A 15494-nucleotide genomic window follows, 5' to 3' on the forward strand; every position below is an offset into this window, starting at 1 on the left:
ACTCTAACCGTTTTCCAAAGTGGCTGCCCCATTTTACCTTCCCACCCAGCAGTACATGGGGGTTCCAATTTCTCTAGATCCTTGCCAGTGCTTGATATTGTCCTTTGTTTATTATAGCCGTCCTAGTGGGGATAAAGTGGTATCCCATGGTTTTGATTTGTAGTTCCCTGGTGACTAATGACTTTCAGGATCTTTTCATATTCTGAATGGCTCCTACTTACTTCTTTAGCTTAATCTCACACCCTCTTCTGCTCCTACTGAACCCAAACCCTCACCACGTCGATCTCCCTGCTTGTGGTAGCTCCCGTCCTGTCACAGTGTCACTTTCTGGTGTGCCCTTCTCCTGCCTCCTTGCTGGGTGAGCTCTCTGCCAGTGCTTTGTTCTGCTGTGGAGCAACACACACACACACACACACACACACCTCCTGTCAGAGTGCTTGTCAAATACAATTATTTACTTTCTGTCTTCCCTACTAGACTGGAGTGTACTCTGTTGTGCCTTCAGCATCTGGCATAGTACCAAGCAGTTTTAATATTGTATCACCAATCATTATTTCCCTGTTTGTACACAACGTAGTACATTTTCTACCTTCTCACCTTTCTTTCTTGTAAGCCCCTCTTCCAGGACCCTCACCGTGGACTTCCATCATGCTTCTGCTCTCAGCTCTCTGCCTGTCTCTCTCCACACCCTGGCAGAGAGCTTGTCCTGTCAGTGATTCAACTAATGCTTTACGAGGGGACTCCAGACTTCCTTCTTGAAGCTGATACCAGTTCCCGTCTTTCCCACATCCACCAAATTATTTCCACTTGAGCAGAGTACTATGGCTTCAACTCAGTATTTCCAAAATGAAACTTGAAAATCTCAATACTAGATCCTCTTAGAGACCCCCCCACCTCATTTCTGTCTATGGTTTTACCATTCCTTCAATTTAGAAATCTTGTATTTTACTATAGTAAGAACTGTTTCTGCCACTACCACCACTAGAAGCTGCCATTCCCTGTGCCAGCACATGATGCTAGATGGTTTGGTTATTTGACCTGAGGCATTGACAACTGTAGTGGAAGAGCTGGTTTAAATAACATGTCTGTCAAATACATTCAAGTACATGTATATCCATCTGACTTGAAAGTCCATACTTTGTTATAATCTCCCTTATAAATTCACAGAATCTTAGATGTGCACATGACCATAGTCTCTCCAAGTTCAATCCCCTGTATTTTTATAAATGGGTAAGCTTTTTTCTTGTTCCACATATACTTTTCTCTCTGTCTCTCTCTCTGTGGAATAAACTGTGAGTTTTTTCCTTTAAATGTTCTCTCACTGCCCAATCTTAGTTACAGCCCTTTTCACCTCCCTCCTGGGCCACTCTAATGATCATTCATCATTTCTCAACAGGGACACCATGAGCATTTGGGCAGAGCTGTTCTTGGTGGTTTGGGACCATTGTTCACATAACAGTATAATATCCTTGGCCACAGACAGTATACTTGGCCACTACCAAAGTAAATGCTTGAAGTGCTCCTGTACCCCTAGTCTTTGTGACACCAAAAATTATCCACACATTTTTCCAAGACCATCTGGTGGTAGATGATGATATCACTTGTATTGAGAAACATTGTACTTTCCCCCATAGAATCCACCCTGGGGATGGCTGACAGGAATTCTTAACTACTTGATTATGTCATTTTCCTGCTAAAAAATCAAGAGTAGTTGTTGTCTTCCAATGAAATAAAAAAAAAAATCTTGTCAGGTTTAGAGATCACTATTCCTGTCTGGCCCCTATTCCTTCTAATCCCATTTCCTGCTGTCCCCTAGGTGTTGTCCCCACCTTCCGTGCTCTGTGACTGGCAGTTCCCTCGTTCGAGTTGAGCGGCTGTCTCACATTACTCCTCTAGCTTTTCCCACCTTTCGTAACCCCTTTTCCTTGCTTTAGTTTAGGCGTATGTGTTTATGTTATTTTAATATAAACTTCCATTCAGCTTCACGTTTGCTTTTCCCTGATTGTTGCATCCGTATTGTCAGTCCTTCTTCTGTCATGGTTAGAGGGACAGCTTTCATTCTGAATTGCTAATGGTAAAAGTTCTAAGTAATTTTAAGAAATAATAATATTTAATTTAAACTGTATATACCACAACTATATTTGAGATTATAAGAGAAGAGGAATGGAACAATAACTACCATGTGCCTGACATTGTTTATCAGGGGCTTTTGCTGGATCTCATTTTATCCTCCCAGCCCTGCCTGGTGGTTATTTATTATGATCTCCAATAGAGAGTTAAGTGATTTACTGAAATCCCTGGTTATACTTCTAGTGTCCTCATTTACCATTTGAAGACAGGACTAGGATGGAAATCATTTAGAAAGCAGAAAAATAAGATCCAGAATTAATAAGTTTTTGCCACTTTCTAGACTTAAATAAACTGGATGGATTTGGTGATTCTACAAAAAAAGACACAGAGGTAAGTGATTATTACATCAGTTAGAGATGTACACTAAAGTAGCTTTCAAAATGCAGTTGTGGTTGGCTTTCACGTCATACCACCTCAAGTGGATCTGGTGCAGCCAAGGCAGCATTTTGAGGGTAGTTTTTTGTTTTTCTTTAATGTTAGCACTAGTGATTGTTTTTGTTAAGAACTTATATATTTTAAGAGAACTTATGCATTATTATTCAACTGCAGAGAAGAAGTGACTATGTTAATCTACCTTAAGATGGTATTGTTATAGTATATTAACATACTGTGAGATGATATGTTAATATGCCATATGTGGCATTAAATGAAACAAAATAGGTTATAATTTGGTAAAGAGGAAAATGGAGACAAAGATTATTGAATTGAATATTTTTACATGAAGGAAAGTTGAATGCTTGCTTTTAGGCATCACAATTTTAAGAGAGTTCCAGGGATCCAGTTTTTTACTCTTGATTTGCATCTCCTCATCAGCGAATGAAGTTTACAAAATTCATTCATATTTTTTGTGTGTGTGTTCATGAATCCACATTTTCTTGGAGCAGCATTTAAAAGCTTATTGTCCTTCAACTATTTCACTTTTTCTTAAATTGAGTATTCTCTGATGTTTGCTTCTCTTCTAGACAGTGAAGCATGACAGTGCAGCCGTTGATCGTTCCATTGAGTGTCTTTTCACAGTGCGGGGTGATCTCGACTTTGCTGAGCAGCTGTGGTTCAAAATGAGCAGCAGTAGGTGTCCATCCTGAGAGTGAAATAAACATTTTTCTGTTATTCTTTTAAAAGTCTTTTGGCAACAATACAGTATGTACTGCTAGTCTTGTGTGGAAGTGTGGATCTTATTTTATCGAATTCATTTCTAGTAATGCATTGGTACCTTATACTCAAGAATTGTACTAAGACAAGGCAATTCATGGAATCTGTTTTCTCCTGCCTTAAGGATAAGTTGGAGGTGGTTTTTATGCTGTATTTATTAAAATATAAACCTTAGTGAAATTATTAGAAAAAGGAAAAGATACTCCTTAATATTTTACAGTGTTATTTTATGGCAATGACTTTAATTTCTTAACTTTAGAAATGTGTTAGGGTTTTTTTTGCATTTAATTTTTTCCTCTTCTCCATCCATAAAGTACAGAAACACTTGTCTTCTACTAATTTGTGTATCCTTAAGATGAATGGTGTATTTGATCTGCAGAAATACCATGAAAATAATGTTGGACTCACTTGTTTTCATATCAAGGTGTGATTTCATATCAAGACCTGGTGAAGTGTTTTACATTGATCATCCAGAATCTGCGGCGTGGTGAGCTACAGCCGTGGGTAGGTGTAGCGGTGTGTGTGCTAGAATCAAAAGCTTTCTCAGAAGCGTGGCAGGACAGGTAGGGGCACAGGCTCTGAACAGACTCTCTTGAGTTTGAATTTCATCCCTGATACTTTCTAGCTGTGTAAACTTGAGCAGATTCTTTTACTTCTCTGTGCCCCAGTGTCCTCATTTGTGAAGTAGGGTAGGAATAGTACCTACCTCATGGTGGTGTTCAGGGCTACATAATTTAATTCATGTAGAGTGCCTTGCACCTAGCTCATAATTAAGTGTTTACTGTTCATAAGATACTAATATTGTTGTTACTGCTGCTATGAATAATCATCCTCATATACTACTGATGAGAGTACATACTGGGATGCTTTCTAAAAAGCAATTTTGTTAAGGTATTGAGATCCTCAAAATGTATCACGCCGTCTGAATCAGTGATTTTTTTGTTAGGAACCATCCTACATACACAGAAGTATGAGAAGGTAGGCATCAAGATCTTGTATATCAGAACAGTCATCAAGCCCCACAGTAGCAATAAGTTGTAAATGACCTAAATTTCCCCTGTTGATTGAATGATTAAGTAAGCAGTGATATAACCACATAGTGGCACATGTAATAGTTGCTAAAAATGATACTGACAGATGATGTAGAGAAATGTTTATAATGGTCAGTAAAGAGGACTATATGTTGTTACATAAAAAAATTTTTTTTGGAGAGAAAAACCTGGAAACGTACTAAAAAGTTATAGCAATCACCCATAAAAAAGTTACAGCTATAAGTATTAAGGTTACAAATGAGTTTTTCCAAGTGCATTATACATTTCTGTACTTTATGTATTTTCTATAATGACACTGTGCTTTTGTGATTTAAAAAAGCTAAATAAAAAACTAGAAATGAAAAGAGTCCTCATTTAATAGGAATTCTTTTGAATAATGTGGCTGCCAGTTCATGACTGTGAAACTTAGAAACTTTCATAGGTGTGAACAAAGATACAGTCCAAAGCAAAGGCCTGCAAACTCTGCCCCTAACTGGGCATTAGTCATTGTAGCTATTTTAGTCTTGGCTGTTTAATTTTTCTCAGGAAAGTCTCTGTGTTGGTGAGACGTTTACAAATATATCACTACCATGTGCAAATAGTTTTTATTAAAAAACGCAAGAGATTATCATTAAAATTAGAGGTAATAGGAAATGCCAAATATCTTAGGTATGTTTAAAACGAATTAGTATTTGGAACACATGCTGTATCTATAAGTTCATAGCTCTTTTTAATGTGCAAATGATCTAGTTAGTATGTTGATATTGTAGCCAGTAAGGAGTTCCTTCTGATGCATGCATGGACTATTGAGGGAGAGAGAGTTTTCCTGTAGCAGCCCAGATTTTCCATGTAGATGAAGATGTTCAGTTTTGGAAAAGATGCACAAAGCACTTAATCAGCCAGGAGAAAAATGCCTAATTGTAAAGTTTCAAAGGACCAACTCTGTCTCCTCTTTGGTGGAAATGTATCTAGGGATGATAAGTTTAAACTCTTTGTATTTGTTTTGGACGTAAGCAAGTGATGTAGGAATGACACTTTAGAAATTGACATTTGTAACTTAGGGACTTTTACTCAAACAATTTATAGTAGCAGAAGACTACAGATGCAAGCTTTTAATTTTCAGCTTGTAACCAATGCAGTTTGCTTCACTTTTGCTTATTGGATTTACTTATATTTTTATTTGTAGTTTTATAAAAATGTTCTTGATTTCCAGCTCCATAGTGGGAGTAACAGTTTATTAAGTAAGCTCATTCATCAGTCTTATCATGGACGCATGGACACAGTTTCTCTCAGTGGGACTATTCCAGTTCAGATGCTTTTGGAAATTGGTTTGGACAAACTAAAGAAAGATTATATCAGTTTTTTCATAGGTAAGTCCTTTTCCCAGCTCAAAAAATTAAAAAGTACATCACAGTTGTCAGCTGTAGTTATTTCCAGATTTTATCTCTCTACTTGTCCTGAGTCATTTGTAGTTCTGGCTTTGCCCCTGGTTCACTGTGAGACAGGCACTTGCATTCTTTGGTCCTTAGTTCCCTCTCAGTAAAGGTATTACATTAAAACTGTGGTTTTCTTTCTTTGTTTTTAGTTCAAACATTTTGAGATTCTATGAAGTTGGTGTAGTAAATAAAAACTTTTATGAGATGCTATGTTAATACTCAACACTTGGTTATTCTTGGTTGTTTTTGTAAGGGGCAAGCTATGATCATTTTTAGAATAAGTGCCAGTGTATATTTATGGTGTAATGTGCCAGAAAATTCGGCCATTTCTGAGGAACTGTTTAGCTTAAACATCTGCTTTATATATGAATTCTGAAAATGTTTACTTTTTTACTGAGGCCTCTTAAAAAACAATTGATAATACCTAAAGCTTATCTGTATATATGTGTTTTTTCTTAATAGGTCAGGAACTTGCATCTTTGAATCATTTGGTGAGTTTACTTTTTTATTCTAAAGTTAGTTTTTGTCATTCTGCATGTAGGTATTAAGTGCCTATTGTGTGCCAGCCTCCGCCCCATGTTTTAGGAAATGGATAAATGAGGCAAAGACAAAAAAGTAGCTCATTCAATGTAAATTCTCATTCTCTTTTAAATTTATGCTACTGATTTGGAGTTGTATCCTGCTCAATCCCATGTACTCCCGCTACTCTCACTAATACCTTTCTTTGATAGGTCCTATAAAGGAGCATTTGCTCTATATTCTCCTACCCAATTTCTATTATACATGAAGAATATTTTCCAGAAATTTATGTTCTTTAATATATTGATTCAAAAGATACCTCTGGATTTCAATGTCATAATTATGAGCTTTATTGTATTTTCCTAGTGTACTGATTTAGAAAGGTTAGAAGCATCTGTACTGACCCTTGACATTCACTGAAAGATTCTTTTAGAAAATGTATCTATAGTATCAACTTTTTGTCATTTATCTCTTATAAAAATTAAACAGAAAAACTCTGTGACTGTTGTGCAAAGTACGATTCAACTAGATTCTTTTGAGGGTTAAATTATGGTATTTAAATTTTAACATTTTATTAAGGGTTAATTATTTTTAGTGGAAACATGTTCTAGAAAAAAAAAATCTATATATACACATGCACATGGTCCAGAGAGGCATGCTTTGGTGTTTCTGTACATTTTTTTAAATTTAGGAAAGTAATAACGTTTTTCAGTTAAAATACAGGGCAAATATACCCTTAATATTATCACCCAAATATGAGTACTCCTTATTTTCATGAATCCCCCTCTAGTCATTTCATATGCCTGCTTTTTAAAAAAATACAGTTTGACCCCAAACTTTTGACACAGTAGTTTTTAAGCTTTGAGAACCTTCAGGCTTATTAAAATGCTAATTCCTGGGCCCCAGTGGCTCAGTAGCTCTAGAGTCAGGAATATGTCTTTTTAAACAAGCCATCTCACACTCCAAATAACTCTGATGCTTTTCCCTATCTGTATTAGTTTTCTATTGCTGCAAACATTTACAGTCGTCCGTCCTTACCTGCAGGAGAAGCATTCCAAGAGCCCCAGTGGCTGCCTAAAAACGTGGATAGTACCCAGCCCTTTATGTACTTACCTATGATAAAGTTTAATTTATAAATTAGGCCCACCAGGAGATTAACAACAATAACGAATAATAAAATAGAAGAATTATAACAATATACTGTGATAAATTGTGTGAACATGGTCTCTCTCTCAAAATGCCTTATTTCACTGTATTCACCCTGCTTCGTGATGATGTGAGATGATAAAATGCCTACATGATGAGATGAAGTGAGGTGAGTGTCGTAGGCACTGTGACATAGCACTGGTCTACTACTGACCTTCTGATGATACATCAGAAGGAGGATCATCTTCCAAACCGAGGTTGACTGTGGGTAACTGAAACCGTGGAAAGTGAAACTGCAGATGTGGGGGAGCTACTGCACTACAAACCTAGAAGCTTAAGCCTTTCCCAAAGGTATTGACTTAATAGTTTTAACTTCTTAAGCTTAACAAATTTATTAAGTCAGCTTCTAGGGTCGAGAGTTGGGCACGTTTTAGCGAAGTCCTCTGCTTAGGGTGTCAGCAGGCTGTGCACTCATCTGGCAGAACTCATTTCCTTGTGGCCCTATGAGGAAGGCCCCCATTTTCTTGCTGGCTGTTGGCCCAGAGGTTGCTTGCGGGCCCCTGCCCTGGGGCCCCCTCCACGATGTGACAGGCAGTTTGTTTCTCCAGAGCCAGCAGGGGAGCATCTGTGATGCTTCACCTTCTTTTCAAAGGCTCCTCTGATTAGGTCAGAGTGATTATCAGTGATAATCTCCCTTTTGAGTAACTCTAAGGTCAGTCGATTAGTGACCTGATCATGGGAGTGACATCCCATCCTATTTTCAAGTTCTGGACTCATTCAAGGGGAATGGACTATACAAGATGTCTACTGCAAGGGGGTTGGGACTCTTGGGGGTCATCATAGAATGCCACCTACCATATTGACCGTGGCTTATTTCCTAAGGATGGGTTCTCAGAAATAGAATTAGAAGGTCTGAGCTCTTCATGATGCTTGACCTACATTGCCAAATTTCTTTTTCAAAGGGTTGTACCAATTTACCAGTAATATATTTGGAGCAGAAGCTTCTCAATACACTTGATTAACTTTTTGGTACTGCAGATTTATTACCTATTTTTAGAGGTGGACACTTCCATCAACCTATTAAGAGTATTGAAGTTAAGAATTATCTTGTGGATTTGCCATTTGTTCCATCTGGAGAGCTTGGTGGTGGTAGTTACCCTCTTGGGCTTCCTTGGTGAAGCCGTTCTGTGATTTGCCTTTTCCAGAGACTGTGTAATGGTTTGCTTAGAACATCTCAGTGAATACTTCGCCTACAGTTTAGTTTAAAGAATAGTATTGAAAGGTAAGAGGTGGTAAATCCTATTGAGCTTTCCTTTCTTGGTAAGCCGTGGTCTAGATTTAGCAGGCATAGCTGTATTCTTTCTAAAGGTTCTACTTGTTCTTTAACTCCTTGTTTTGCTTGTACTGTTTTTCATTCCAGGAATATTTCATTTCTCCATCAGTGGATATACAACAACAGGTTTATCGTGTTCAAAAACTCCACCATATTCTAGAAATAGTAGTCAGTTGCATGCTTTTCATTAAACCTCAACATGAGCTCCTCTTTTCTTTAACACAGTAAGTACTTCTCTCTTATTTCCTTACATAAAAATGTATTCTGTTCTGAAATAGTTGCAGCCAAAATGTGTGCAGTTTTTATTTCCAGTTTGGTTAGAATTTGTGTACCTTATCTTTGTAGGAGCAGAAAGGTTCTGTCACTGTCATAGCAAGCAAAGGCTTTGTAGTCAGGAGTCACATTTGACACTTGGCCCCAGCACTTTCTGACTTCCTGAGGAAGTGTCCTTTCACTGTATCTTGTTTTCTCATCTGTGAAAAGGATCTAGTAACCTCATGTGTTTATTGTCACAATTAACTAATGTAATGAGTATAAAGTATCTGATACTTAATAGGTGCTTAATAAATATTCCTTCTCTTTTCTTTATATCCTTATAAATTTAAGACAAGCTAATCATTGCTAAGCACCTATATGGTAACTGAATGGACTCAAATATTATTACCAAACCTCTGTCAACAGTGTTGCTGTAATTGTAGAGATTCTGCCAATCAGCCTGCTAAGGACAATTTGGAATAATCCTCATACGTGCATTGCTGGTGTCTTACATGTCTTTGAGACCTCAAACTGGAAATAAGTAAACCAACCAGTGGAAGAACTGGGTTTCTTTTTCCCGATGGAAGGAAATATACCATTATATTTTCCAAAATTGGAATTTGTCCCAGTTGTTAAGGGAAAAGTTTGAAATTGTTAATATTTACAGAATCTAAAAGGTTCTGTTTCCATTAAAGATCAGTAGTATAAATGAGTTAACTCTTTAATTCCCAGACTTCAAAAAACCCTGGAGGCTGTATCTTTGTCTCTTTTTTGCCTCTTTTCATTTTTCTCTTTCTGATACATTTTTCTCTCTAGTGAAGCTTTTATTCAGGCTCAAATTAAATATATTTTATATTTATAAGAAATATGTCTACTGTTTTTAAAAGTGAATGAGAATTTCTTTGAAAGAAAAAAAAAACCATAACCCAACTTTTGTTCGTTTACTTTCATGGCCCTGAAATTATTCTTTGGTTGATGTTATGGTTAGTGGTATTGAATAAAATGTTTCCTTTGTGAGCTTTGGACTACCAGAAAGCCTGTATCTCCAAGAGGGACTTTTTTTCCAAGAGAGATTCTTTTTTTTCTCAGATCCTGCATAAAATATTACAAACAAAATCCTCTTGATGAGCAACACATTTTTCAGCTGCCAGTCAGACCAACTGCTGTAAAAAACTTGTATCAAAAGTAAGTAATAATTAAATTATACTTTGGCCATAATTCTAGGCAATTTTGTTATATCTATTCCATGAAGACATCATGACCTAGAGCTGTTTCACCTCCGAACCCTTAACCATCTCTATCCTGCTCTCTGACCATCGTCTGAGTGAGTTCTCTCCCTCTTCCTTCTCCTGGGCCTTTGTCTCCTCTCTTTTGGTAATTTGGCCTCTAGTCTTTCATTTTTCTGACAATTGCTTCACAAAGTAGGGTGAAAAATACAGCTAAAAGGGAAATGACAGATTTGGAGGAAAGGGATCAGAGTAATGACAGTGAAGTCAAGCCTGTGGCTGTGGGAGTGAGAGGAGGAGGGGAGGGGTGGAGAGTGAGGCCAGGATGACGGGGGTGACAGGTCAGCCATCCATGGGGCACTGAGGTCGCCGCAGGCGGTCTCCCCAGCTCTTCCCTCAGCATATAATGTACTTGAATTCCTCTCACACTAAAGCCACTCTATTTATATGCTCCCTCTGCTTCGTTTCCTCCTGGCCGAACCCCATCACCCCCTGAAACTGCTTGGGTAAAGGTCTCCAGTGGCCTTCCAGTCACCAGATCCAGTGGAGACTTTCTAGTAAAACAGTGTTTTTTAGCCCCCTGTGTAAATTAGCTGGCCTCCCAGTTCTCTCTCCTTCAGTAAGCACCTCAGTGAGCAACCACAGGCTGTTGGGCAGTTGACACCGCTGCTGCTTGAACCTATCCTTTTCCCTTCTTTACGGAGCATTCTGACTTAACTTTAATTCAGCCTCTCTGGCCCACTTCCAAGAATTGTGAAGAATTCTCTTTTCAGGTTCTTTCTCTTCCTGTTTCTTACATGTGGGTTGTCAACAGAAGTCCACCTTTTTCTTTTCTGTCTTCCCTGGGTGGTTGTCGTCATACTCAAGACTTCAATTCCTCTGGGCTACTGATAATTTATAGCCCATATTTCCAGCTTCTCCTGAGCTTCCGACCCTTGTTTCTGAAAGCCTATTAGATGTGAATCCCCAACTTCAATGTCCTATAGGTGGTTCAAACTCAAAATCTGAAATTTAGAATTGTGGCTTGTTCATCTCTTCTTCCTCAGTGCTTATCACATAAGGACTTCACAAAATGACTGTAGAAGGAAATAACTTTTTCTTATCCCTTTGATCTTTTTTCTTTCTTTAGTGAGAAACCACAGAAGTGGAAAGTGGAAATAAATAGTGGTCAGAAAAAAGTGAAAACAATTTGGCAACTGAGTGACAGTCCACCTGTAGACCATCTGAATTTCCACAAACCTGGTAAAGATGGTTTGTAGTCTATTTAGATAAATTTTTCCAGTAGAAAATAAACTAAATTTTACTGGTAAAGATCATTATTGTAGCTTTGTGCCCTGTTTTAAATAAATTTCCTGAACTCTAGGTGTAAAACATTAATTCTGGAGGAAAAAAATGGTGAAAGAGTACTTTTACTCATTATCCTAGATAGAGGAACTTTCATTAAAAGAGGTCAAGCAATAGGGACATAGGTGTACAAATACAAGATTGAATGCCAGCTCGTAATTCACTCTTCTGTGCACTGTTTAAAACAGTGATGACATTTCTGCCCTAATGTCTTCTCTGTGGCTGGAATAAGGGTTGAGATTTCTAGTATTCTGTCAAAGATGTCCACACCAGTCAGAGTATGTCATTTCACCTCTGATGTAATTAGCTGGCTCACCAAGTCTTTCTCCTTCAGTAAGTACCTATACAACTATTATCTTCAATCTTCATGCACGTGGAGTATATGGTGCTATTTTCTCCTATCTGTAGAGATCTTAAATGGATGCACTCAAATATTGCAAGGACTAGTAAAAATCAAATCTGATAGTTTTATGACAGAGTCCAAGATTTCAAAAGCTTATAGTCAACTGCTGCTGGGAATACAAATAGTCCTATTTTAGTGATTGATACTCTGCAAAATTATTTCCAGAAAGTGTTTATCCCTTTCCCCAAAATGTATTTTGATTCAGGCATAATGGAAACTACTCTCAACTTGAAAGGAAGCTTCTCTGTTCATCTGGCTGAACTGTAAAAGTCCTAAAGAAACTGAAAATTTTTTCCTGTGAACCATCAGTTAAAATCATGCTTTCTTTCCTAAATATGATGTATAAGACCTGGAAGTTATAAAAGATTGAAAATCAGCTATGTAAAATTGGAAAATTTTCTGCATTACAAAAAATATGAGAAGCAAAATAACAGACAAGTGAGAAACTAGGAAAAGAAATTTGCAGCTCATATTTAGTAAAGGGGCTACATTACCTTGTATATAAAGAACTTTCAACTCAGTAAGAAAAATATGAATATCTCAGTAGAAAAATGGGCAAGTAAAATGAACGGTTTACCAAAAAAGAAATTCAGATGTCATCATCAAAATAAAAGGTGCTCAACCCCACTTATAATAAGAGAGATGCAAATTTACATCATATAGATAACATCTTTTATCTGTCAGATTATCAAAGATTAAAAAGTTTGGTGTCACAGTGCTGGCAAGAAGATGGGGCAATGGGCAGTCAACCTCACACATTGCCAGTTGAAGTGTAATACTGTACAACTTCTGTGGAGGGCGGTATCTACCAAAACTTAAAAAGCATGCATATTTGGGCAAGCAGATTCATTAGTAGGAATTTATTCTATAGACATATAACCAGCTCTGTGCAAAAAGACCAATGAACAAAGTTATTAATTGTGGTATTGTTTACAGTAACAAAAGAGCAGAAAAAATATGGAGACTGGGGCATAGAAAAAGGTCTGGAAGGGTACAACAAAATATTAACTCTGAGGTGTGGAATGGGGAAGGCAGGAGTAGTTCTCAGCTTTGGCTGAACATTAAAGTCATCTAGGGAGCTTTTAAAGTCCTAATAGTTGACCAAGTAAATCAGAATCACTGGAAAGTTCTCCAGGCGATTCCATCGTGCAGTTTAGTTTGAGCACCGCCAATTTAAACATTTTATCTACATATGTTGTTTCAGGTTCATTTTTTTTTAAAGACAAGCTTTACTTTTATGATTAAAAATAAAGTTTTAAAGACATGGACATTTGAGATACATTTTTGAAAATGCCATTTTAAAAGAAATTTTATTACATACAGATTAAACCTCTGTTATGAGGAAATTCATGCATGATTAAATACCTTTTTCCAATGATGCTAAATAAGTGAAGTATATTGAACATATATCTTCTGTAGTCCTTTTTATGCAAATTGTTTCAAAAAAGAGTGAAAGTTGTTCTGAATGTTAGTTAAAGCAATTTGTTAATACATTGTTCCACTGACTCCTTCTATGAAAATAAGGAATTCTTATGAAGTATATTTGCATGCTTGCAAAAGCATTCAAACTTTATAACCTCGTCTACTCATCATATATTCTTGATGTGTTTTGTCTAGAAACCATTCAGTGACCTTTAGTCCAAAGTAATGTTGAAGGAGGACCGCATTTATAAAAGTCATGGGCTATGTAAACAAAGCCATAGTTGTAAATATTAAAGTCCAATAATGATTTATTTTTTGCTGAAGATACGCATTTAAGAAGTTAGACTTTCTACTTTGTTGGACTAAGCAGTTAGGTTGAATACCAGCTTTTCAAGATACCTAATGGTATGATACTCAAGTACAATGGTTAACATCAAAAGCAGGCCGACTTGAGAGTAAAGTGTACTTTTAGCTGCCATGGGAAGAGAATAATGATTTGGAATCATTGGGGAACAAAAACAGTGTCCGTCAGAGCGCTGCTCACCCAGTGGGTGCTCAGCAAATGGTTGTCCTAATGGTGAGAATGTGGAACCAAAATGTTGACCCACAAGGAAGTGGAAGTCATCTCATCTAAATGTTAACTACCATTTATTTTTGAAATACAATAGTCTTCAGGAGAAAAAAAAGGATGTGTGCAACCCTAAGATTAGAAATTGTTTTCTGAAAAATACATTAAGCTGTTCAGCCAAGGTGGATGAGGCACAAAAAATACAGCCGTAGGTTCCCCAATTAAAAATATTTAACTTAAAAATATGCTTTATATTTTAGTTTGCTAATCATATTGTCAGTGCAGTAAGAGGGCTAATTTTACAGAATTGGTCTTGCTGGTTTTTGTCTAATGGATTCTCTTCACGTAGAAGACACATGTCATTCAGATTAACCTCTTGATTATTGTAAAATTCAGCAGTATGTATGGTAGAACAGCCAGCAGGGTGGTAAGCAATTCTGATCTCTCTCTGGTTACAGATTTTCCTGAATTAACATTAAATGGCAGCCTGGAAGAAAGGGTATCCTTTACTAACACGGTTACCTGCAGCCAGGTGCATTTCAAGTGAAGGGTGCTGATGGAGTCTTCTGTAAGGTAGTGTGTTTGCTTTTTGTTCTCTCCAAATACTTGTATCGAATGCCTCATGTTTTAATTCTTTTCTACAACATAAATGTGGAATATGGATTATCAGTAGTCACATAAACGGCTTATCAGACGTTACTGAGCAGTGCAAGTCTTTAATTTTTTTTTCTACTTTCTGTAGCCAACTTCATAGGTCAGTTTAATCCTAAAACCAGAGAAACAAAAAATTTTTGAGTACTAATTTCTATGTTTTATATTTCTACATATAGTGGGAGAGTTTGATTTCAAAAACGTTGATGGAAGAGGAAAACCCTGAAAAGACATACTCATTTGACATTGAAAGATGAGTTTTGTTCACAACAGTTTTACCCTAGCCCAGCTGTAGCACTAAGGCCCAAATGCAGATGCCCTTTTTTAAATGTTTAATTTGAGATGGTATTAATCAAAAGAATTTATATTTAGTAGCATTTTCTACTAGCTTGCTGTTTTTGTGTTTCAAAAATAACATTCAGTAGAATCAGATAATGAATAAAATAACTAATACCATTTTTTCTTAAGCTGTATTTTATCCCCAAATAAATGGAGATTAGTTAATTCTGGCATAGTTAAGAATAAAATAGACCTTTATTTGAAAAAAGCAGAATCATCTAGTTATGGAGAAGATACATAAATTAGATGTATTTCTTTGAGGTTATTTCAGTAAAGTGAATTAAATTTAATGTAAGAAAGCTTTTCCTTGGTTGCCTGATTGGATTTTTAACCCAAAAGGGTTATTTATAAATGACTGACTGTCCGTCATATGTAAGACAGTGCTGAGATGGCAGTCATTTCTACATTAAAATTTCTGGACAAATTTTAAAAGGAAAAAAATCAAGTAACAAAGCAGTTTGTGCCCTATGATCCCTTTTTTGCAAAATGAAAATGGGTGTAATACACAGCAAAATAGTAACATTGATTTGACAGGTGAC

The 15494-nt window shown here is 36.8% G+C and overlaps 1 protein-coding gene across 1 annotated transcript in view; it reads left to right on the top strand.

Moving 5' to 3' along the window:
* ZWILCH (zwilch kinetochore protein) overlaps nt 1–15494 on the top strand; it is a 35797-nt gene that overhangs the window by 19311 nt on the left and 992 nt on the right. The window contains exons 9-18 of the mRNA XM_073241715.1: nt 1817–1859; nt 2384–2460; nt 3093–3198; nt 3707–3786; nt 5527–5683; nt 6212–6240; nt 8835–8971; nt 10092–10187; nt 11358–11470; nt 14424–14538. Of these exons, the coding sequence (XP_073097816.1) occupies nt 1817–1859; nt 2384–2460; nt 3093–3198; nt 3707–3786; nt 5527–5683; nt 6212–6240; nt 8835–8971; nt 10092–10187; nt 11358–11470; nt 14424–14512 (927 nt within the window). The 3' untranslated portion in view covers nt 14513–14538. The remainder of the gene's footprint in view (nt 1–1816; nt 1860–2383; nt 2461–3092; nt 3199–3706; nt 3787–5526; nt 5684–6211; nt 6241–8834; nt 8972–10091; nt 10188–11357; nt 11471–14423; nt 14539–15494) is intronic.

This window comes from Manis javanica, chromosome 8 (genome assembly GCF_040802235.1).
Source record: "Manis javanica isolate MJ-LG chromosome 8, MJ_LKY, whole genome shotgun sequence".
NCBI classification, from domain to species: domain Eukaryota; kingdom Metazoa; phylum Chordata; class Mammalia; order Pholidota; family Manidae; genus Manis; species Manis javanica.